Source organism: Rhipicephalus sanguineus, chromosome 1, assembly GCF_013339695.2.
Source record: "Rhipicephalus sanguineus isolate Rsan-2018 chromosome 1, BIME_Rsan_1.4, whole genome shotgun sequence".
NCBI classification, from domain to species: Eukaryota; Metazoa; Arthropoda; class Arachnida; order Ixodida; family Ixodidae; genus Rhipicephalus; species Rhipicephalus sanguineus.
Genome location: NC_051176.1, coordinates 158170085 through 158195989, shown reverse-complemented (window position 1 = coordinate 158195989; position 25905 = coordinate 158170085). Strand labels below are relative to the sequence as shown.

General features: G+C 44.5%; 1 protein-coding gene across 1 annotated transcript in view; it reads right to left on the bottom strand.

Annotated features, from left to right (window-relative positions):
* LOC119400896 (E3 ubiquitin-protein ligase UBR4) overlaps positions 1–25905 on the bottom strand; it is a gene marked incomplete at its 5' end in the record, with an annotated part of 438348 nt that overhangs the window by 275668 nt on the left and 136775 nt on the right. The window contains 7 exon segments of the mRNA XM_037667804.1: positions 2120–2302; positions 4916–5086; positions 7401–7430; positions 7737–9684; positions 13542–13633; positions 16873–17007; positions 18858–18980. Of these exon segments, the coding sequence (XP_037523732.1) occupies positions 2120–2302; positions 4916–5086; positions 7401–7430; positions 7737–9684; positions 13542–13633; positions 16873–17007; positions 18858–18980 (2682 nt within the window).

The following is a 25905-nucleotide window of genomic DNA, read 5'->3' as shown; positions in this document are numbered from 1 at the left end:
AGCAAAGGAGCATCCCCTGCATCTTCTTCAAATCTATCCAGAAACCTAAAGAACCACCACCCTCCACCAGAATATTATGTGGAGAAAAGAGGTTTTAAAATATATTTACAAGGTGCTTTTAGTAGTGTACTCCAAGGCCTGCAAGATGGAGAACAGCCCATGTAACTATCAGCGATTGTCATCAGCTTTACATCTGATGGTGGTGCTTCGTATCAGTATCATGAAAGATGTGTATACAACCCCTTAATAACGAAAGCCCTAAAGAACGAAATTCTTGCGGCAACGAAGAAATCTGGCATCCCCGGCAAACGTCCATTGAGTTCAATGCATTTACCCCCTCTCGACAACGAACAGCACTCTCGCAATAACGAAAGTTTCAAGTAGCGATCAGCCACATTTTTTTCAACCAATGAGCTAGTCGGGAACCCAGGAGTTCAAAAATTGCAGCACCGCTTATTCTACAAGTCAGGCACATACCTTTCTGCTAACAAGCATCGCTGCAACAATGGCTGTTTACATGCGGTCGGATGATGGTGATAGCAACAAGACATTTTTTTCACTGAGAAGTTTTTTGCTCACGCATCTGTTGGCCACTATGTCGGCACATGACGTTTCAAGTGACGACACCAACGAAGGTGACGTCATGCCAATAGACATTCTGTAGACTGCCTAACTGCTTGCTGCCGCGCGTCTTTCCGTGTGCACGCCGAGATCTCCCGCGCTTTGCTTACGTGCAGTGTTGTTTGGCCTTTCGGAAAGATGCCGCCTCCTATTAAAACGCGAAATTTTGACACTTCAGGAGAAGTCTAGGATCATCAGCGAAGCTGCGAAAGGCAGAAAAAGAGTGGATACTGCAGAGGAGTTCGGCGTCCCGTGCAGCTCGCTGTCTACAATTCTCAAATCAAACAAGATCCTTCAAAGCCTGGTGAAAGAGAGCAAGATCAGTGACTTCTTTAAATAAATTTTAGTTGTGCTAAGTAATTGGTTGCATATTTTTCTATTTTCGCGACAACGAAATCTTCACAAGAACGAACAAAAATTGCTTCCCCGGCGATTTCGTTATTGAGGGATTCAACTGTATAAGCTATATACTTGCCACGGTAAGCAAGGAACTGGAAAAAGCAATGAATGCACTTTTCCAACCTTGCCATGCATTTGCTGTCTTCAGGTTTCCTAATGCACACACTGGATAAGGACACACTATAGTGTAGCAGAACTAGTGCTGATGTAGCAAGAGAAGAGGTCAAATGTGCTCAGATCTCTTGGAAGTGTGCTGCCCTGGGAAAAGACATCAGTTTCAAATGTCTTACTTTACAGAAGATTGTACTGCTGCAGTAGAAGATTAGTATAATACAGCTCAAATATTTTTTTTTTCTTTAGTGTTACACTGATGTTTATTGTCTTAAGCGCCATGGCTTTAACATATACAGCTGCAACCAGTCACAAGTCAGAATACTACTGCAGCTGCTAACAAGATTGACATCGTGTGCAATAAAAAAAAGTGCCCTGCTTGCCATGTACGCATAAAAGGCTTCTTGTAGTAATGCTCTACTTTGCTTAACAGAAGAACAGGAGGACTAAACATAGCAGTCATCATGAGAAGAAAGAATGATAATTTCTGAACTTTTAGGTACTAAAACTACAATATGATTATGAGCCACGCCTCAGTGGAGGGCTCCAAAAACTTCAACCACTAGGGGGTTCTTCAATGTGCACCTAAATCGAAGTATACGGGCATCGAGCACTTCGCTACCATCAAAATGCAACCTCCAGGACTGGCAACGAACCCGCAACTTTCGGGTCAACAGCCAAGGTCAGCAACCACTGTACAGTACTCATGGATTCAAACACATCAAATTTTTTAGTGTAATGACTGGTATGCACAATTGTTTGAGATAACCACATCATGTCTAGACGAATCTGGTCTCTAAAGATAATGTTGGCTCTGATCTACGCTTTTGAGTCGAAATTACACCAATATGACCCGAACTGAAGACGGTGGAAACGAAAGTGTGTGTGCTGTTTAGCCCTAAACTGTCCTGTTTCAATCGGTGAGTACTGTACCACTAGGGCAGCCACAAAAAGAAAAAAGAAAGTGTAAAACAAAAAAAAGGCGAACCTTTCCCTTTTCATGGCTGACAGCCAGGTGCTGGCGCTTTCCTTGGGGTGATGCCAGGCAGCACATGGCTACTCGACGAATCATGTGAGCACTAAGCAGCTGTCGTATGGTTTGTCCCTGCTCTCCAGAGAAGTTCATCCGCACATTTTCAAAGGCTCCTTCTTGAGATCCCAGAGTTGGCACCTACAGTGAGAAAAACACAAATGCTGGATGAGTCACACAAGAAAATATAACTGAAACAGTTACTCGGTCACAGTTAGCTCCTCACAATTTCCTCCTCCCTATAAAAAACAAGGGCACCAGTGCAAATAACTTGCCTAATGCAATAAATTCCTACAGTCCTGCTACACATTCAATTTGTTATGCAGATGCCCATTTTAAAAACAGCAAAAGCAAGATACAAGAAAGTAATAAAAAGGTTTTATCTAAAATGTAATCGGAAAGCAGAAGTCAGAAGTTTAGCAGCCATAGTGATTGAACAGTGAAAAGGTCCATTTAGTAGCTCTTGTGGCAGAAGAAATGTCATTTGTAGCAGGCATTTTGATGAACCCTTTCAATGCAAAGGACGAGTCTTACTAGCCCAGGAATTTCCTTTCATGTACTGAGCATCATAGATGAATGGCAGTTGTTTCATACTTTCAGGGCTATTGCTGAGCTTTTAAGTGTACCAGTTTTCCAAAAAAGTTTTTTAATAGAGCACAGTTGGCAGGATCTTAATGGACAAGGAGAGCAGAGGGGGTTGGGGAACAAACATGTGTTAAGGGTATCTTAGTCGAAATCAAGAAGATTAGGGATGGGCGAATAGTAAATTTGAAGTTCGAAGCGAATAGTGATTTGGTCGAATAATTTCGAATCGAATAGTTCGAATAGCGTGTACCACATATCACGAAAAATTAGCAATTTTGTCATGACCCTTACACATTATTTTTAAGGATTGCAACTAGGTATGAGTGAATGTCACTTTTTTGGTTTGAAATGAAGTGGAAGAAAGAATCAAAATTTGAATAGCAGCAGGGTACAAGTTATAAGTGGTACAGTATGTTACAAGTTAAAAATTACTATACTTAGCGCATATAAGCCTATATAACACGCTTTTAAACTTAAAAAATATGTACACTTAACCTTGAAGTGTGGCTTTGTGGCAGTGCACATTTCCCCTGGACGGGTGGTTTCACGGCACAGCAACCAGACGCTGCAGTGTAACCACCTTTACAGGGGGGTTATGTGCAGTCAAATATGTACATATATTCGTTTAATATCGAATACTTCGAAATTTTGAATAATCTAAATTCGTATCGAAGCGAATTTGAATACTTTAACATTCGCTCAAATATTCGCCCATCCCTAAAGAAGATGAAATGGGTATGGCCAGGGCACGTAGCACAAAGGCAAGATAACTGCTAGTCATTTAAGAGTAACAGATTGAATTCCAAGAGAAGGCAAATGCATGAGGAGGAGGCAGAAAGTTAGGTTGGCAGATGAGATCAAGAAGTTTGCGGGAATGACGTGGTTGCAGAAAGCACAGGGCCAAGTTAATTGGTGAAACATTGGAGAGAAACATTGGAAAACATGGCCTCCGCCCTGAAATGAGCGCAGTCAGGCTGGTGATGATGAGCTGGTAGGGCTAAAGCAAAAGACTGGTGGCACAGGGCTTTATTTAAAAATGACAGTAAGAACGAGGTTGATGCAGCAACGGCTACATCCACAATGCTGGAGTCATAGTACTTTTGGATATTTTTTCACCCGAAGTAAACAATTAGACCTGGAAAGCTGGAGGGAGTCGTTCAGTTAATTCAACATATTGGATAATTCAGGATGAAACTTTTAAAAAATCTACCGTATTTTAGGTGTGCAAGTAGGCTTCACTGCACCAATTTACAATAATGCAAGGAAGTTAGCTTAATAGCAATATATGGAGGTTTTTTAGTTTTTTATTTTCCCATGGTTTGTAGTTGGAGGTGCGGGTTATATACAGAAGCAGGTTATACAGGAAAAAATATGGTAGCTGCATAAAGAGCACATCTCATAAAAGACTACTTTTTCACTTTATAAATACATGCCACGCGTTCATATATCGGCAGGGAAAACAGCAGCTGATCGTCTTGTGAACGTCAACACCACACAAGCTGCCGACGGGCACGATGACTAGCCCCTGTATTCTAGAACGTCCCTTCACTCAACGCTCCACCTTGACTTGAGAAAGTCAATGGTAGCGCCATTTCTAGGCGGAACAATTCACTGCATATCAGCGATTATCTGCAGCGATTCTTGAGAAGCGCGGCGTCATTTTCGGTCGAACAGTGGCGCTGTGCTCGACTTGTTCAAGTGAAGGACGAAATGCGAGTCGAGGAGCGTGTGTGAATACGGGGGTAGGAATCATAGGCGAAAGCACGTGAGGGCAAGTGGTAGTTTCTACTCACTCTGCGCAGCGCCCTCACACTACTCCCTCTCGCAAGTGCATGCAGGAAAGCCCCCTTCCATGAAGAAAAGCCAACTTTTTATAAGGCAAAGCCCACTCGGGGCGTTTCACGCTGCCCGACATGCGATGAATGAAGTGTTACGGCTATTGTTGTAGATTTTCCTGTGCATTAGCATTAAAGCATTCTGGTGTTTGGAAATAGTTCGGTATAAAGGATAATTCAATTCACCCAAGTTCGATATAGTTGGGTTTGACTCTGGCAAGAAAGAACATCAATAGTCTTAGAAGACATTTCTGATGTGGACACAGCTTAACAAAAACACTACAGAGTGGACTTGTCTACAAAAAAAAATATAAAAATTTTTCGCAAGCCTTACCATCAGCTGGTCAACATGTTCAAACAGCTTTTCCTGTGTGTGGAGCTCAGCAAGTGCCTTCTGTGCACGAGTTGAGCTACCGATGGGTGAGTTTCGGTTATATGTCTCCACAATGGCAGGCATCAGGAACTGAATCAATTCCAGAACAGTCCCAACCAGGCTTGCAGAAACCTGAAGAGAAGGACATCTTTTGTGCTTCGATGTCATTAACACTCTGAAGTATATGAAAAAAAAATATTAATGTTATCAAGTAAAATTCAACGTGATCAGATAAGACCTCACAAATATCAAATTACGTTTACTACGCCAACCGTTTAAGTACAGTCTTTAGGCATGCATGCCTATCCTACGTCTACACAAAGACACTGTACTGCAGAAGATATCACTACCATAAGCAGTCACATTCGTTAATAATTAAGAAAATTACTGCCTACCAGTCATTAGCAGGCAACAATTAAACTAATAAAACGATTATCAACTCCATGACAATGTGCGAGTTGGGAGCAAATGATGGTTACAAAATCTGCTAAATCGGCAAGCCATTATGAACTTTCACCCATATGCCTACACATAAGACTTTCCAGATAAACGTAGCTATTTCACGAGTGCATTTAAGTACTGTAACAAATAGTTCTGGCACCAAGTACAAACATATTGTCATCAAAGCTTTGTTTTGTGGGTGTAACGACATAATACATGATCAAGAGATATCGATCAATGCATATGAAAAACAAATGCTATATTGAAACAAGACTGACATTCAAAGGAAGATGGGGGCTTGAAGTGTTGAAAAGTAAGAAAAAGAAATGTTCCTGGAGCCACTGTTTTCACCATCCCTTCCAGAATGATTAAACCGACAGAAGTGAACTGCCCCAGCAACTGCCTCAACATGGATAAGAGCAAAATAAGGGAAATTTCAAGAACCTACATTACAGATGATTTCAAATCTATGTAAATTAGCTTAAAGGGGCCCTGCAACACATTTCCAAGTAACCATCGAAAGACTTCATTAAAGGAGTTAGTTTATTGCCGCACGAACTGACCGCCACAAAAATTTTAAGAATCCGTCAAGTACGAGCAGAGTTACAGATATTTGTCGCACACTGTAATTGCTTCTCTCTTCTCTCGTCCCGACGGGCATGCTGGAGACTAAGCAAGGAGGGATGGCATGGGCGAAAGAAGTTACGTGATGCGTGCGTCATGACCTTGAGCACCTTTATTTTTCTTCGAATGCGCGGCTTACCTTCTGTGTGATCGCGCGTGCGCGGGCACGTGGCGGCTGCGGTAACTATGCGACTCACGATGCTCAAATCAGCTAATGGCCGTGAAATTGGGTATATGGCGCGGTCATTTGGGTATATGGTATCATTTGTCGAGAGAAGAGGGAATGATTTCTAGCTGACTGAGAATTTATTGTAAATTCCAGGCAGTGGGCTGCATTATAACATTTGGCTCGCGTGTTCTCAGAAGCCTCGACTACCGATCGGCAGCGTTTTCTGACCATGTTGAAAAGTGTTGCAGGGCCCCTTCAACACAAACACACAAACATAAGCATTGTTTATGTCCATAGATTTCAGCTTTTAACATGGAATATGTGTGATGCGAAAGTTTGCCGCATGTACCAAAGTTTGTGGACGCTAAAAGGAAACAGGACACCACAAGGAAACCAGATTTCAGACACTAAAGCATCTTTGTTGTGCAATCTTATGTAGATAAATGCCAAGTACAGCGCTTTTACTGATAAAACAATGCAGTTACTGCCTTTAGGTCCTCGATAATTTTATCAGACATTTATATAATGCACTTTGCATTCTTAAGCCAGCAATTTCCAGCAATTTATAGTCACTTGTGGCACAATAGCAGCTTTTGCCTTTAGTTCATGTGCATTTTTCTAGGCATAACTTAAACTAAGCACTTTACATTTTTAGGTCATACAGCAATCCAACAATTTACTGCCAGTTGTGGGAGCTTATTTACAATTGAATCAAGATATCTAGGTGCTGTATCAGGAGCTTAAAGCAACCTATGTAACCACTATTCAATTTTTAATTAGCCGTGCAATTTGTGACTATGTTGAGAAGCGTATTACAATAAATGTCTTAAACACAAAAATTTCCTAAATTCATTTGTGCACCTTTACGATTGCCTATTGCAGGATTTTACTTAACAGATACCCTACCAAACAGGTCAAGCACTAACCGTAATAGCTTTTTGAAAAACAACAGAAAAATGATCACGAATTTCTTAAATAAAAAGTGATTGTTCCAGAGGCTCTCCCACTCCTTTCATCATCATATATAAACTTTTGTTTATCACTGTTATTTGTTCAAATTCAGTTTAAATCAAACTCGGCAGGCATCCCTGTGAAATTAAAATTAACCAGCTTTTACTGTAATAAAATTGCACTGTATTTTCCTATACAAACGATTTCCATAATAGAATTCTGTAAAAAAAGTGGATATAGAAATGGAATAACAAGACTTACGATGTGCTCAACAAGGGCTCCTCGAAATGCCTAGAAATAAACAAATTTCAGTTGGTTAATAAAGAACCATCCTATCAAATTAATGCATGTGCAACACCAGTCTAACATTAGTCATTTTATTTAGCTCCTCTGTGTACTGACACTGCGCTATAACACCACATAACTGAAGGTTCGAAATAAGCAGAACTACTGCCTCATATTGTCACGGGCATAGATGGCACAGAATGACGAAGACGAAGTGCCTCTGTATATAGTTTCTTCCCTGTAACAATACAAAATATATATAGCAATGCTCTGCAATGTCATAATTTAGCACTGCACATGAGTACATCTTACCTCCAACTTCTTTGCCAGCTGCTGCCGGTGTTTCAGAGTCTCTTCAGTAGCCTTTTTAGAGTCCACTGATGTAGCCATAGGTGTGCGGGCATCAGCAGCACTTGAACCAGGTCCAGAGCCAGGGCCTTGGACAGGCGACGAGGTCCTACGACGCATTGAGCTGGGCAGCACATTTTCTGATGGAAGGGAAAATGCTGCTGTTGTGGATGCAGACACGGGCCCTGTATCTGATGATATCTGCGGGTTACGTTTGACTAGAGCCTGGCAGCTGCCATCTTCTTTGGCCCCACAGTCACAGAAAAAGGAGCCAAACTTTGCATATGTCACATCATGGTCCTTGTGGCATACCTTGGCACAGATGGTGCAGACACCTACACCATCCACCATACGGCATGTGTGGCAGTGATACCAGTGTTGATTCATGAATTCCTTCTGGGTCATGGTGAAGGTGCAAAGCTTGTTGCAAAGAGAGTCTTCATCAGAGTCTTCACCACCAGATTCATCGTCCTCGGGGCCCAGCTCATCAGCCCAATCCGAGTCAGGTTCTGGGTGTTGAGCATCACCATCTAGTGGTGGGCTGGCAGCTCCGCTCCGGCCAACAATGAGTGGCCTCTCAGCCAGAAGCTTGAGAGAGCCCACTAGGTCAGCTACATACGAGAGTAAGTAGCATGCAGAGTTCATGATGACCTGGTGCTTCCCGCTACTGACATTGTCCTCTAGTTTCTCAAGCACATCTTTCTGGGACAAATACTTCCTGCAGGTCTCAAGCCATTCTGTTGCTGCCTTGAAAAGCTGCAGATGGCCACAGCCAGAACCTGCACTAGCCAAAATGGACATGACAACCATGAGGTCAGAGAAGCCAATGCCTTCAGATGCAGGAGATAAAAGGTGGGTTCCAATTTCAATCAGTGCAGCTAAGAAAGATCCAGCAACCTGAGTTGACACCTTGTTGTTTTCTTTGACAATATAACTTGTCAAATTCTGAAGCAGAAGTCGATTCTCTTGAACAGAACTGCTATCCTGACTGAAGTTTGCTCCCTTGGAGCCAGTTACAACTTTGCTTAGCCAATTCTGGAGAGATTTTAAGTCTAGTTCATTCAACCGGTTCATTCTGGAGAGCGTGGCATTTAACTTTTCCATACTTGGGTCCCCAGGATTTTTGTCAATTTGGGTGAAGAGTTTGCTGAAGAACTTGAGAACACGAGTTCCATATGCAGGACTCAAGTTTCCTTCTGCTGCAGACAACAGGATATTCCAGATGTCTTTATCACAGAAAAATTTCTCCAGAGCTTTTTTGCCAGGCTGCTTGTCCAAGAGGCTCTCCATGAACTTCAGGCATTCATGAAACACCAATTCATTGAGTTCACTTTCTTTGTGAGAGTAATTGATAACCAACTCATAACAGTTTGCTAGCATCTCTTCATAAACATGTTGTGCAAACTCTTCTGTGTCTGACGAGCCAATGATGCCATCAAGAGCCAGCATCACAAAGTCTGTCTGTGACTCTGTGGTAGCATCTAGTAACAGTGGCAGCATCGCCCGCAAAAGGTCATTAGAGAACTTGTCTTCCGCAGACCAGCTGTAGACATCTTGAGCAAAGCGCACAATGCACTGAAGAATGCGCTTCAAGCTGGAGTTGATCAAGAATGTGGAGTTTGCTGACAAAGGGGAGAAATGAGCGACCTGCACGGCTGCAATGTAGCTCTCCGATGGAAGGCTGTCATTGGCAAAGTCATTTCTCCAGTTGCAGACATTTACTGCCATTGCATTCCAGAAATCAAGGGTGCTGTCCACTTGTGGTGGCAAATGCGACACAATGGCAGCAACGGTGCTTGAAACCTGAGAGCAGCGTCGTGAAGTCATTCGCAGCACAACGTCCATAGCACGCAGGCTTGTTTCCGAACGCCCTGTGGGTGACAACTCGATGGCCTGGAGCAAAAGACTCCACCTTTCAAAAAAAATAGAGAGGGGAAAAAAACAGGAAGAGGTGGAGGGAGAAAAGCATGAAGTCAGAAGTAGCTTTAAAGCATCGTTCACCAAATATGCTTCTCTTATCAGGTGTCTCAACAAAGGTGACTCACAGAACTGAAACAAACTTTATAAATATTTGTCACATAAGGACAACAGCACAACTAGCACTCCTTTACACTATTGTTTTATTCATGCTGCTTTGTCATTTCTGCTGGCATGCCACCCATAAATTGATATCCTCTCATGATTCACGACAGCTGATATTTTTCCTTACTTTTTTCAACAGGGTTGCTAAAAAAAACTAATCAGGAGCGCATATTTTTACAACGAAACACTACTCCAAATTAGTTTATTATCAGTAACTTTAAAGGGGCACTGACATCAAATTTCAAAATGGAGATGTGCCCTTCATTCGATTGCTCACTATGCATACGTCTTCATGGTCAAATTTGAATGGCGTCCGTCCCCTGGAAGTTATTTTATTTCAAGGGCAAACAGTGTACGAAAGCTTAACGGGGCATTCAGCACCCTACGACATCAACATTACTGTGACGTGTTCGGTGTGGCCCATATCATCCTGAGTGACGACGTGCTAGTAACAATGACGTCCACAATGTCAGTGTTCTTATCCACTGGCGCAGACGCCCAGAAGAACTCTCGCTCCGGTGGATCTCCCCACTCTTCATATATGATCTTCGCCACGCCGTTTCAATGGTTTGTCATATGTCGGTCAACATGTCGGGGAATTGTGCACTGCAGTCGTATTCTTCAAAACGCGGAAAAAGCCGAAAGAGTGCGTCATTTCATTTCACGTACGGTACACGCAAACACGGCCACAATCTATCAAAGTGTATCGAGAAATATAATTGTGAACAAGGAACCCACAGATAGCATTAGTAGAGAATTTTAGTTCGTCCCTAACTTCTTTGCGTTGGCATAATAACAGATTGCTGTAGTTGTAAATGCGAGAGGCTGGATAGGTGAGGCCATCTGGCAGTGCAACAAAGAACTTGTCAAGCACAGAATTTTTATTGTAGAAACCTAGTGTATTTCTACTTCTCTGCTGGTGTACATTCGCGATAGTGGTGTAATTCCGAATACATTGTCTTATTAGAACTTTTTTCATCACGGACATCAGTCAAAAACAAAGAAACGTATGTATCTATCATTGTGGTTGTCCAAAGTGTCACAACATGTCGATATCATCGTACGGTACCCGATATATTCCGCAAACCCCTTTCGCGAAGTCGCGAATCCGGCGATTCCCAATTACAGAATGTTGTCTTCATCACTTGCAGGGGTGCAACAGCCAAAAGGGGATTTGGAGCAATTTTTGGAGCAGCAAAATGTTGCTTTTGGAGCACAAAAATCCAAATTTGGAGCAGGTTATGAAAAAAAAAAACCTGAATTTTTTAGCACGAAATCCCAAATTTGGAGCAGTATAACCTTTGGCTTACTTTTACAAAAGAAAACAAAAATGCATACAAACCATTCAACATCAGCTAACTCGTGCACAGTGCACGTGAACACTGCTATATTTCAATAAAAGCAGTGTGTTGAGCCACCCCACAGTGCAAACAATGACTAAGTCCACATTAGCATTTGCAGGGCCTGTCAAATAATTCAACAGGCACTGCAAAAGCTAATGTGGACCTGCTAAGCGGGTGGCTCGTATACCCTTCTACGTGCTGCTCTCTCAATGCGAAGACACTGTGCACAAAGAGCATCTTTCCCTGGAGCGGCCGTATTCTCTTACACCAACGTTTTGTAGAGTTACGCAAGATCGGATACAAAAGAGTTTGCTGCCAGCCTCACTTCGTATAACATTACAATTTGTAGCATTCATTGCTTCGTCCTTGCGGTGAAACTGTGACTTTTTTCTTATCTTCGCGAGGGTAGGGGGGAGGGGGGGGGAGGAGTTAGGGTTTGCGCGCCTGTATTGGATGATGACCACACTGCAGATGACCAACGCAGCCTCCATTTCTCACTAAAATTTATGCAACAGAGAAAATTTTGAAGCTGGTTGGGCATTTTGGCGCAATTTCAACAAATTTCACGGTTTCGGCTCAACTTGGCACAAAAATAAGGAATTGTATCAAATTAACGCAATTGGCACAGCTGTTGCAACCCTGCACTTGTCGACACTGCTCACGACAACGGCGGTGATGCTGGTGACGACTAGCAGATGAAATGTCAGCTGAACCTGACGTCACTCCTCTCTGTTAACGCGATCAGCTGGGGCGCGGTCAGGGGGTGGCCATGAGGCATCGCTGCCAGCGCTACAAATTGGCGGGCTTTCCACCCATTTTGAATCATGCTTGATACTGGTCACATCGTTCAGTGTAAACTATAGTTATTCGTCGCTCCATTGCATTTTGAGTCGAGAATCACTGCCAGGGAGTTGATAACACGAGGATTAAAAAATATTGGCATGCGTATATTTGATGTCAGTGCTTCTTTAATGTCCTGTCACAATTTGAAAAACGGCATGTCAGCAAACCTGAAATGGCTTATTTTATTTACAGACAGTTCCCGTGCCATCTGCTACATGGCACCCTGAACAAAAATAATAGACTGCTAAATGCAATTCAGTCTTGCTCAAATACCACAAATGCATAAATGGAGTCCTCTTGTTGAAACAGTGCTTCCAGCCACATTTTCCGTTCAACAACTTATCATTATATTGCTTGTCATACAAGGTTAACCATCGCTGCCTTAAAATCGGAAGTAAAAAAAGAAGTGAGTAGAAGAAAGCAAAGGTAAAGGCAGTGAGAGAGAAAGGCAAAGGTTGCTAAAAAAGACAGGAAAAGGTAACTACCGATCCCCTTTGGGCAGATAAAAAACACAGGTGTTCCATATGTGTGAAGCTGGGGTCAAAGGGGCGAGTCGGCTTTGCCAGAAGGCCTTGCAGGTCCAAGCACACTGCTTCAGCTCAGCCCCCGGAATCACATTTTTCTCCGAACAAAGCTCAGCCATTACGTGTGGAGGCTTTCAACCCCCGTGTGCTTGGGTCCATGGTATTGCAACACACCAAGCACCTGCCAATGCAGGCACCCCTGTAGGGTTCTGACAGCTTTCGATGTGGTCATCAGACTAGGTGAACAGCAGTGCTTCAGTTTAGTGAATATATAGCATTCAGTGTTGTACCACTCTGGGCAACACGCAAGTTTATGTTGGCAAGCTATAGTGGCGGAATGGCCACCAAAGGTTCTCCTATACCAATCCCCAGAGTGCGTTGGACATGACATGTTTTTGGCTTTCTGCCTGTTATTCAGCCGCTGTGAAGAGGACTCTAATATTGCAGTGTCAGACAGTGGTCCGTGGCTATCAGTATCATGCTTAACAGAATGGAGCTCTTTTGTTAAAATTTTAGTTTAAATCAAAGCACAGCCCCAAAAAAAAAATTGTAGCCCCTCTGGCATAAAAAAATTCTGATGGCAACCGCAATCTGCACAAAAAAAAAATGAAATTTCATTATAACTAAGCTTAGATGTGATACAGCACTGTGCCAATTTCACCAGCTCTTATATATTGAGGTCTTCTAACGGTACTACCTCGCATAATTTTGAAATGTGATAAAAGCATTCCAAAGCAAATGCTTTATTTCATAATTCCAACTTTAAAAGAATGTCGAGCACATTCTGTGAAACATCTGGTATAATGTGCCCACTCATTTACTGACTGACACTGCTGTCAATTCCCAATCACACTTTTCTTTTCGATCTAGAAGTGTGCTGTCAAGTGACACTGATAAAGTGTACCTGGTCCCAGCATCACTAAATTTGCCACTGTGACTGGCTTCTAAGCTTCAACAAGGCAAGGCACATCCACTACCTGATGCATGTGTTGTAGAGTTTGATCAGACGAAGAAGAATTGGGAAGATCTCCCACGAGAACTCCTTGACCTCCCGGCTGTGATTTTCATTCTAAAAGAAAATACAAAAACAAATACCACCATATTTGACAAATTGTTTTTAAAACGAGCACACACATGCCACCCACTTAACAACAACTTGACTACAATGACATTTTTAAGAGATAAAGGTAAAGAAAATTCAATCTTTCTCAAAATTTTCCCTCTGAACTTTGCTTGCTTTCAATGTTATTTTGATACATACAAGTCTGCATATAAAATTAAACAAAACTTAGACTAGCATGCAGTAAAAAAATAATATAATGCACTCAGTGACTTCCACACCTAAACCTTCATTTGTGTTTGTTCATCCTCTATACTCGGCGACAACTTTTCTTGACAGCACTGTGGAAGCTACAGAACCTAACCGCATGCCTGCTACCATGCCAAGGAATAGTACTTAAGTTTACTGATAAATTTTTCATTTACCTTGCTGAAATAAATGCTGCTTTATTTATTATGAGACCCAAACAGTTGTGGGAAGTCGTAGGTAAAATACAGTTATTGTTCACTTTGCAAGAATGCCTTTTTTTTTGTCCATTCCTTAGACAGCACCACCTTTTCAGTGTCGGCGGGAAACTGCTACGAATGAAACGCAAGCTCGACATGCCAAAACGCAACGGCAGCGTCAGCAAGCAAACCCCGCCGTACGCAATGCCGATGTCGAAGCCAAGCGTCAGCGTCGAGCCAACGCGTTGGCTGTGGACAGACGACGCGAGTCCAACACCCGTGCAGAACGCCTCGCTAGACAACTTGAACACCCAGGCTCCTACGGTGCCGACACCCGGTTCCAGCGCGAATTCCTCGACCGGAGCTTCGGGCACAGCTGCAACGTGTGCGACTGACTTTGGTTAGATAACAATCTGACCGAAGTCGGTAGCAAGCGCAACGAACGCCAACGGAACGCGATCGTGCAAGTGCTCTGGCTTCGCATCGCCTCATGGTCCCCTTTAGCGGGAGATGGTGTAATTTTTGCCCTAACTTGGGAATGGGCGAATACTAAATTTAAAGTTCGAAACGAATGATGATTTTGTCGAATAATTTCAAATTGAATAGTTCGAATAGTACATATCACATGTAAAGAAAAATGAGCATTTTTGTCAGGACCCGACACTTGCACAATAGTTTTAAGAATTGGAAGTAAGTGTGTGCAAAAGTCACTTTTTGGTTTGAAATGGAAGCAAGTTTGAATAGATGCAGGATCTGAATAGTAATAGGATGTAAGCTATAAGCTTTAGAATATGTTACATTTTAAAATTTGATATACTTAGCGCATATAGGCCTGCATAACATGCTTTTAAACTAAAAAATTTAACAGAGGTACAGGTGATATGTACAGGCTGTTTCACACTTAGGAAAAATCTCAGAGCACATAGCATCACGATGCAGCGAGCACTGCAGTCGTGCGTGTTGGCCTCGTCGGGAAGCGTGCTACTTTCAGGGGCAGTGCTTGAAGACCGAGCACGTGGTGCACACATTTTGGGTGCCTCTTGTCGCTGCATATTATGGACGCACACACAGTGAAGAAATATATGTGCACGCTCTCAGTACCCTAACGTTTCGAACGAACCAACAAAGCATGTTGTCAAAATAAGTTTGTAGAAACCTACTTGTGCCAATGAAGGCTTAGACGTTGGCGTCGCACATCGTTTAGTAAAGATTATCATCTCAGTTCCCACAATAACGATGAAATCCGCGCACTGCCCCTGAGAGTAGCATGTGCACTTCCAGAAAATGCGGCCAGCGTGCACTGCCGTAACAGACGACGCGGTTCAAGAATCCATTCTCTAGCGTCTGTGAATGCGCGAGCTGCTGCCGCCGCCCAACTCCACCGCTCGCCATATCGCAAGGCCATGCGCTCTGACTTTCCCCTAAGTGTGAAACAGCCTGCACATTTAACCTTCAAGTGTGGCTTCGTGGCCACACTGACATGGCGAGAGCGGTTGACGAATGCGAGATCACGGAGAGCCGTCAGTGTAAAGGAGAGTGAAGAGCAAAAAATTTTCGAATGAGGGGGGGGGGGGTGTTCAACTATACATTGTGTATGTTCGTGCGTGCATTTGTATGTGTGCGTGTATATGTACACATGCAAAGCTGAAAAGTTTCGGGGGAGGTCTGAACCCCTGGTAACCACCCCCATCCCTGTAAGTGGTTCACTGGCAGGGGCTGTTTCGTGGCAGTGTGGATTTCCCCTAGATAGGTGGTTTCACGGCATAGCAGCCACTCGCTCCAGTGAAACCAGCTTTTCAGGCGGGTCATATGCGGTCAAATACATGTCTACCGTAAAATTCCGAGGAAGCGCCCCCCCCCCCCCCCCCCCAACGAAGTCGAAATTGCTGGCAAAGGGGGGAGGGGGGCACTATCTTGGAACGGCACCAAAATTCTAGATGGCGGCAAAATTTTCGCGCCAGAAAAAAAAAACGCAATGCGCATGCATTAAAATTTTGTTACAGTGAACTTTATTTAGGCCCAGGATTTGTTGTAGCTTTTAATCGCTTTCAAAACCATCGAAAGACTCCTCCGAGTCAGTTGTAAAAACACGTCGCAGCATTCCATTTGAAGTCTGCCGCAGTATCCTGGCACCACAGCTCTAACATCGGCCAGTCCGCTGTGCAGGTCGCTGTCCTCCGAGCCATCGAGCGCGTTACTAATGCCGCATCCCTTGAAGGACCGTGCCACTGTCTCCTCAGGTACAGCGGCCCACGCCTTGGCAACAATATCGAGCACATGTTGCCGCAATGGCTTCTTCAAGTTTCCTTTCGGTGTTCGCGCTTTTTCACGCAGTGCAAAGCAGGATTGGATTGGATTGAATTTATGGCAGCCAGCACGACCACAAAAAAAAAAAAAAAAAAACACACACAATATTTGTAGAAAAATCCACGGAAATTTTCTTTTGTCAACTGGATGTGGCAGGCCACTGTTGCCTGGGCGTGTTGTCGCGGAGCGGTGGAAGGGTGTGGGGGGGGGGGGGGTGCTTTCCCTGAACGGCGCGGATATTTGAAAGTGCCAGTGAAGTTGGGGGTGGGCACTTGTACGGGTGGGGGCGCTTGCTCCTAATTTTACGGTATTTGTTCATTTCGAATAATTTAAATTCGTGTCAAAATGAATTCGAATACTGAAATATTCGCTCGAATATCCAAAGCACTCGAATATTCACTAATCCCTATGCAACTTGTAAAATTTAAATACACAGCACAGTGTACTTGTTTTCCTAGCAACTTCACAGTTCTGTTGCACACAGGCTTCACTCACCGTAGGTTTCAAGAGGGTGAAATCCAAGGAGACCTGCAGCTTTGCAATAAGGGCTTCCAGTACAAACAGGTCCATGAGATGTGGCAGTTCAGAACGACTGACAGGACCTGACAAATCGGCTGGTCCTTGGCCCAGCTTAAGTGAATATGAAGTGAAGTGAGCGTTAGATACATTCACTGACTGGAAATATTAAAGTAACAAGGCACATATATGTGAAACACAGGTTACACACAAAATGACCAATAGAATAAGGAGTGAGAACATCTATTATGCAACTTTTGTTTCTCTAACAAAGCCACATTGGGAGTAATACAAAACACAAACAGGACCCTCAATTCATTCCTCCTCTTCCATTCATCTCATAGTGAGGGTCTCATCCACGCAGGTTTTATACCTTGAGGTAGCATGCAAGGGTTCAGTGGTAAGCTGCCAGCTCGTAACGATCATGTGCTACATCGTGCCAGCTGGCAAATAAGATGTTTTGCCGATTTGCCACCAGTAGCACTGGCTAACACTCCAGGGCTTACACGTACAGAAATGCTCAATTAAGTGGACGAGGAAACGACCGGCACCATATCTGAGCTGGTAAAGCATCGGACCCGTAATTAGACAGCTGTGGGTTTAGTTTCCACCAAAAGTAAGTTGTTTTTTCGACCACTTAGCTCATTTCCATGTAGTATGTCATAATTAGTACTCTTGGAAACCACAAATACTGTCCCCTACGCTTTTCTTGCATTAGCTTCAGGCTTCATTAGAGCGTGTCTAACATAGAAATGGGTCCCTCAATTCATTTCCCTTCTTTTGTACATCCATACCTTGTATTTTCACTTTCTTTCAGGATGTTAAGAATCAAGAAGATAAGGGGAGTTCAACAAAAATTTTATATTCACAGAAGACTAGAAAACGCTTATTAACACTGGACGTTTGCCCAGTGTTTACATGTCAGTGAGCTAATATATATGTACTCAAAGTTTCATATGTACGAGGCAAGAGGGTTGTTTCATATTTATCTAGTATGCAGTCCGATGAGAATGGCACGTTGCCAAAATGCTGCAAAGTGTAGATGTTTCACATATAGGCGCAGTAAAGGCAAGGATGAAGGCCTAACACCAATGCAGTCTAAACTGAAAAGTTGCTATTGAGATCCCATGATGTTTGCGTGTGCTGCACATGTGTTCCTACAGGTGAATATGCCAGAGGTTAAGGTGAACATTGAAGCTTGTCCTTGTAAGGCCAGACAAAAACCCTCGTTTGAAATGTTCACTCCAGCAGCATTCCTTACTCAACAATTTCTCATCACTTGTAAGAAAACACTGCATTCTAAAATTTTGGTAACAAAAATACAGGAGCTCTATCAAATGAAAAGAGCAAAGCACAAAATAATAAACTCACCCAACCTTATACTGACATTGTTCAACCTCGGGGTTGTTCAGGGGGTACCAGTAGTTGGAAGAGTTTTTTTTTTTACTCTCTGACCCGCTTTTTTTCAAGAGCTACATGCTACTGTTGTGCTTGATCGCCAATCTGAATCATCATAGATGCTCCGGGCCCAAAAAACTTTCAGTGCCCATTCATAGCAGCATTCAAGAGGGCTGCTGTTCTCTATGCCAAAAAACTAACGCATAGATACGTGGGGCCATAAGGATAAGGGCTGGCTTTTTTGGCCCTTGGGGCCGGTTGGAGACGCGCGCACTGAGGGGCCCGTGGGGCAATTCTATGGATTGTCCCCACGGGCTCCCTCTCGTGGAGACTGAAAGATCAGCAATGCCGCATTTGCATTGGATTGTGTGTGTTATATATTGGCATTGGCATTCTACTGTTGTTTGTATAATTCGGCTGGTGGGCTGGTTGTGTAACAGGTGCAAATAAATGCACATTTCTTTAGTTGCACAATGGTGTGTAGTGCGTCCATTGTTCCTTGAGCATGAGAGAGACCCCACAAAAGAGAGTGAGAGGGAAAAAAAAGAAAAGCTAGTGAGCCTTGCCTGTTTGCTAGCCAGCTGCTTGAACACCCTCACATCGAACAGAAGCTGGCTGGCATTTGTTGTGACTTGGTGCACAGTGGACTCCGCTCGCTGTGGTGTCATGCCTTGCTTCACTAGAGAATCCTGGAAGAAAAATTGAGAGCACCATGACAGAGCACTTCAGATGCGAGGAACTAGGAGTATTTCAAAAGAACTATAGACAATATCTGTGAAGTTACCGTACCTACAAGATAGCAGACTGACCTATTTTAATTAAGTTTGAAATCTGAAGTTGGGGGGGGGGGGGACTTAAAATCGAAACCGAATGTATCATCAGTAGTCAGGGACGCTATGGCGCAGTTACAACCTTACGTTTGCGTTCCCGCTATATCCATAGCATGTAATTATTCCATGCACTTGTTTCAAAGAAAAAAGAAAAAGATGAAAGCTTTCTTTTCCTGTTCCAAGTTTTGCTGCACACACCACACAGTTAGCATGCATGCCTTTAATGGGAGTGTCGATCGTGCATGGGTGAGCCACTGTTCTAATGAGCAGCAGCCCTCCTAATGGCGAACAGCAGAGAATTGTTCGGGTATACTGGTAGTTGATGGAAGAACTTTTTTTGGCTTTCTGACACTATTCTTTTACAACCCTGTGCTACGGCTGCACTTCATCGTTGTGCTTCATTGTCATTGGTGCTCCAGTTCAAAAGACGTTCCAAAAGAATGGGGTCTCAACCCATTTCAGGCAGCATGCCACGAAACTCCCGATTTCTGCCACTTTTGACGTACGCAAGATGCACGTGTTCTTGCTGTTAGTGTGGCCGTACCTTAACAACTGCGTGTCAAGGTGCAAGTTTCGAGCTTCTAAAGTGGTACAGCAGCTGGCATTGGGCATGACCAAATTTTCACACGTGACGCCAAGCGCCAAGGTTTCCATGGGCCAAAGTCGGGACGCTTTTTGGAGCTTGCAGCATACGTGACTGAACTATGCTGTCAGTCTCTACTGATGATGATGAAATTAACTTTATTTGGTCCTGGAGAACCCCGATCAGACAACCCCCGAAGGGGGGTCTGCTGCAGTTGCTGGCCGCACCCACGCCGGTACTGGAAGACCGTGGCCCTTCGCCCATTTGCAGGCCTCCTAGACTGCCAACAGCTGGACTGAGAGCTTGCGTCTTTTAAGAGCCCTCTCCCAGTCCTCTTCTGTGCTGAACTCTGCGCTAAGTAACGCCGGGCACTGCCAGAGCATATGAGCGAGTGTGCAATAATCCTCCCCACAGTTAGAGCATCCTGGATTTATGCATTCAGCAAAGTGACTAAACATGCTGCGAGACGGGAGGGAACCTGTCTGCAGCATACGGAGAGCCGACGACTGCAGCCTAGTAAGTTTGCAATGCGGGAGGGGGTATCTCCGCCTTGACAGTTGATAGTGCGACGTAACTTCGTTGAAGGTGCCAAGTGGATCCCTGAAGCTCTTCGTGAACCCACCTCCGGACCCGCCCAGACCGCCACGGCACGTGATTTCTCGCGCACGGTTATGGGCAAGTTCGTTGACATTGGGAACTGTTGGATGAACCCCTGAGCCCATGTGGGCCAGGAACCAGGTAATTAGGTGAAAGCCTACTATACCCCTCGAACTGAGAATAGCGGCAGCCTCTCTTAAGACCACACATGAAGCGAAGGCTCGGAGGGCAGCCCTAGAGTCGGTGAATAGTATCTCAGGACGTGAAGGGTCCTTCATCGCTAGAGCTATCGCTACCTGCTCTGCTACGGAGTCTCCACTGATGCCATGCAGAATGGACCCCAGCGTATTCACTTCAGAAACCGAAATACCGAGGATGCACTTCATGTCCAGCAGGGCTTCAACGTCAAAATAGAATATTTTCCTTATTTGAAGCATATTCGATGCGAGAAGTGCATATTCGAATTTTTCCAAATATTTATTTATTTATTTACACTGCCAACCCTCATACAGGGTCGTAACAGAGAGGTCAATACAATTACATACAACAAAAATATGTAGAATGTATGTAAAGTTGCGCAGCTCTTGGCGCTTTGCAATGAAATGAGTTATTGACTCAAGGGGGGAGGGGACGCGGCCCTTGAAAACCGAAAAATCGCGAAAAAGTCGATTTTTGAAAAACCACATTTTTGGGTTGTATGTCTCATAAACTACCTATTCTGTAATTATCAGCATCTAATTCAACCGCAAAGTGGAAAAAAAGTGCTATTTTCGAGGCCGCCGCGGCGTCCAAAACACGCGCAAATCACGAACTCAAACCAAACTTCGCGCGCGCGCCATTCCCAGACCATGCGGTTGTCCCGCGCCATCTTGGTGTTGTTTTGACCGTGAATTCTTTCTCTCTCGTTTGCCGCCTTGCAAAATGGCGTCGGCGGCACGGTTGAGACGCTATTGGCGTTTTCCCGCGATGCGATGCGGAGCGCTGATTGGCTAGAGCAGCGCATTCATATCTCGCGGGAGAAAGCGCGCCCGCCATTGGCTGCTGCGCAGCAGCGGGGGCGGTCGCTCCCGTCGATGGCGCGTCCAGCCACGGCCGGTCTGGAGGCGCGCGCTCGCTCCTTCCTTTACGGCCTGCGAAGGGGGGGCTGTTGCTACCTATGGCCGCAATTTCGTGGGGGTGCTCCGAGCCAACTGCTTCCTAACTCACTCCCGGCCGTTGCGGAGGCTAGCGCGTGCAGGGAGTGCTGGGCTTCCGACTTACCGTGGCGCTTTCTGAAGTTACTCTATATGGTATTCATGGTACCAATGCGATAGACATGGTAGCAGGTATATATGATGACTCTGGTAAATTCCGCTTTACAGAAGTGGTGGCGCAGGCCGCTCAAAAGCCCGCTTCTGTTGCTCGGCAAAGCATCGACGCGGTTATAACACAGCGCCTTGTTTTTCTTTAGGTTTCTGTAACTTCGAGAATAAGTAAGAGGATGAACATTGCATTTGGTTGAGGAAACGGTTTAATCATGGTTTAGGAAATGTTTATTTCAAATGTATGTGCCGGCCGTCGCTGTACTTGAAAATAACAAAATTGCACATTTTTTGTTGGAGGCATCTTAATTCGTGCTTTAATATTGAAACAAATAATTCAAAAAAGTGAAAGTCACTGCATAATGGGGACGGCCACGCTGCAGACGAAGAGGAAACATAAAAAACTTTCAGAGAATCCTTTCAATGGGAAACAGAATGTTTCCCTTGGTACTACAACAATATGCGAATGGAGAACTGAAAAAAATTACTGCTGGTAAAACACTGTAGTGACGATCACCGTTTAAAGGAGTCAAGTCTGTCACAGCCTGATATGCTTCCGCGAGGGCTTTTGAATAAAACCGGAAGGCCTGTCATTCTGATCTGTTAACTTTTTTGTGTAGTTAATAAGAAGATTCCGGAGAAACTTCTCGGAAATAATATGAGCCAGCACTCTCGCGTCACTCTTGTCCACACCTTCCGGACAGTCCAGAAGTGGCGAATCTTCAAGGTATGGCTCAACAGTCAATTGCAGAGTCTCGAGGATTTTCGTTCGAGGAAGATATTTGACTGCTTTCTCGAAGAACGTCACAATTCTGTCCAGCATTGATAGCAACTCCGGCTTTGGGTAGTGTAGATAATAGGCTTCTTGCTGACGGAGAAGATGATACAAAGGACTGCTCGTTTTGTTTGTCGTCACTAGCATGGCACATCTTTTGCAACCGACATCAGTGATGAGTTTGGAAATGTAACCACCTACATAGACCAAGCTTGAATAGGCAACAGAGTTCGGTGGTTTGCGAGAAGGTTCTCGCAGAGCTTCAAGTTCTTCAATAACATCTTCCGGAATAGACAGCGCCGCTTCTTCAATGTTTTCGTCGCGAATGCCCATGTCTTTTGAAGGTAGCGCCTTTTCCTTGACAATGTGGGTCAAAGCAGCTGTGACGGCTCTTGCGTCTAGCGCGTCATTGCCCCCACACATTGCCCTCAATTTTCCAAACAATGCCTCTATAGGATCACTGTTAAATTTCTTCTTGAGCACATAGTTTACCCCTTTTCTCAGAAAAAATCGGACTGTCTCCACTGTAGACTTTGTGGTGAAAAGCAGGGCAGCTGTACGTCTCGTCTGTAAAGTTTCCAACACCAGCGGCAACAGAAGAATCCTGGATGCGCTTAATGTAGCCTGAAAATTCATTTTCCAGCCACAGCAATCTAAGCACACGGGCCTCAGGCATTTTCGCCTCCATCGAATATAAGGTGGTCGGGTCTTAAAAAATATTGTTGTTGCTAGTAGCGCTGCGTGTGCGTCTTCTATTGCCGAGTGCCGAGAAAGGCAGACTGTCCCCACACGCACCTGTACTTCCTTCACCGCTTCCTACAACCGGAAGAAGTAATTAGCACGAGAAATTGGCCGGGCACAGCTGGTTTACAACACGAAGCGCATGCGGCGAAACGCGCTTTGGGCGGTTGGCTCGCGACGCCCTCACGCGGAGCCCGCCGTCGTGACTGTATAGAAAAAGTTCCATTGTACACCCGGCAGCTGCTCAGGCTGTAAGGGAAGGAGCGAGCGCGCGCCTCTAGACCGGCCGTGGTCCAGCGCGCTCACCTCGTTGTTGTTCTCTGCACCGTACGCCTGGATAGACGTCTGCTTACGAGCCGCTCTTCGCCTTGCGCGATCTTTTCTATCAGTTTCGCTTCTTTTTCTTTTTGCACTACTTCTGTGCCCTTCGTCTTTGTTGTTGCGGGCGATGCCGGCAATGAAGCCGAAAACAGTGCCGAGGTCCGGTGCGCGGAGGCGCGCTATGCAGCTTGTACGAGCATCGAAATTCCGCGATTCTGCTACGGGTGCCAACTGCATAGACACTTGCAGCGGCGGAACTGTGCTGTAGGCTGTCGCCAGTCGAGAATCCGACACATCGAGTGTGGCTGGAGCCGCAAATGCACCGAGTGTTTCCGAGATCGCCGCACGCGGCACGTGCTCCGTATCGGTGCCATCGGGCGTGACACCGAGTGTTTCTGGGATCGCCGGACCCAGCACTTCGTCGGAATCGGTGCCATCGAGCGTGACACCGTCGCACCGAGTGTTTCTGAGATCGCTGGACCCAGCACCTCGTCTGAATCGGTGCCATCGAGCATGAGTGGACCGTCGCTCCATCTGTGGACGCGTTTCCTAACGAAGGAAGAAATCGATGCGAATGCGAAACGTCGTGACGTGGCTCGCGCTGAACTGGAGACACAAAATGCATCAGTCATTCCACTCTATTTTGTGGTCCCTGATGCCGAAAGAACAGCACTACATGAAGCGGTGCTGCAAAGCAACCCAAGTGATATCGGAATCCATTGGACTTCAACCAGGTCACCTGGCCGTCCAGCGAGCTCGTGAAAAAAATGCTTTACGCGTAAAAAAAACTCAAAACGACACCTAGAGAAGATGGAGGGAAGACAAAAGAGGCAAAGAGTGCACAAGGACACTTCAAGCTACTCTGCAGGAGCTTTTTGAGAAAAACACATGTACTGAACTTTCAAAGCCCGTTTTCTCAGAATGGATTTTTTAGCTAGTTGTGGTGCTGAGGAAAGCGATTTCTCAAGAACTGCTCATCAGATTTGCGTGCAGTTTTTTTTATTCTGTTCCTGGATGATCTGTCCAGGGTGTAACAAGCTGCTTTTTTTAAAAACTGGTGCTGATAATTAATAACAAACAATTAAAATTTGATAAATCTCATCATTGTGGGCTGCATCAAATTCAAAGTTGCATAAAAAAATTTTTGGAGGGGAAATTGAAAAAAAGGGCTTTGTAGCACCCTAGGATATCTATCCAGGGATGACCACAAAGAATTTCAGCTTTCTACTATGTCCTGGGATTTCTCCCGGCTCTTCCTCAGGCACACATGTGAACCACCCAGTTAGACCTCGGTAACTCGGGAACTGATCAACACAATTTCATGAAACTTTGCAGTTTCTCAAGTTTTAGTGTAGTGAACATACCCTGAAAGTTTCATCAAGATATCTCAAGAAATAAAAAAGTTCGGTCTCCGGGGTAGCCTCCCCCCTTAACTCTTTCCGTACCACGCTCATAGGGCATCGATAGGCCGCTGTTGATGGTATAAATTGCCACTTTCGAGACATTCCATGCCGTTACAGACACACTGCGCCATCCGCCATGAAGGAGACGAACTATAGTTTTCTTATTATCTACTTTGTTTTTTCACGCGTGGCCTTGATTTTTTGAACACGCTCCGAAGTTGTGCGATTGTCTAAATGGAAAGCGAAAATGGTCACCACCGGATGCAGCGCGGGCACGTTTCGAAAGATTGGAGATATTGGCATTCCGGTGTGTTTGCAGCTGATTTCATCGATGCTGCCTTTTTGTCGGACTTTGACTCTGAGAGCAAGTACGATGCAAACCAGCCCGGAACATTGGTCAGCTTCACTTTCTTCTTCAAGCCATCTCAGTTCGCGTTTCACAGTGATGCTAGCGAGGACTTCTGAATTGGAGCAAATTTATGAAGCAGTAATATTTCCATTTTGGAGCACTTTGGAGCAGCAAAAATTTCCATCCTGAAGCACATTAAAGCAAGTAATTTTGCATCTGGGAGCACTCTGGAGCAGCTAATTTCACATCCTGTAGTACACTGGAGAAGCAAGTTGCATTTACATTCAGGCACCTGAATAATTATTACGGGACTCTTATGAAGAGCTAGAAATATTTTGTTTCATTGCAAATCTCATGAAGAAAATCATCTCAGGAGCACTCCATACTGCACTCAATAATGCAAAAACGAGGGTGTCATGCAGATGAGTGTTCTGGAATAACCTGTTCAAAGATTATTTTCAACACAAGCAAATAAACCGAATACTGGATCAATAAAAATGTACATTACAAAACGACACTGTAAATACACCTATGACGTTATCAGAAGGCGTGGTAGACAAACGGCGCGACGTACAACAGTGCCTCAATGCTAAAGAGTCGCACTGTCCCTAAGACGACTACAAGGCAAAAAGCTACTTTTTCCTCAATCGATTGTATTGCTGAGCTCAACATGAAGTCGCCCAGCTAGCCTCAAAAAGCCAACCTCCTCCGACA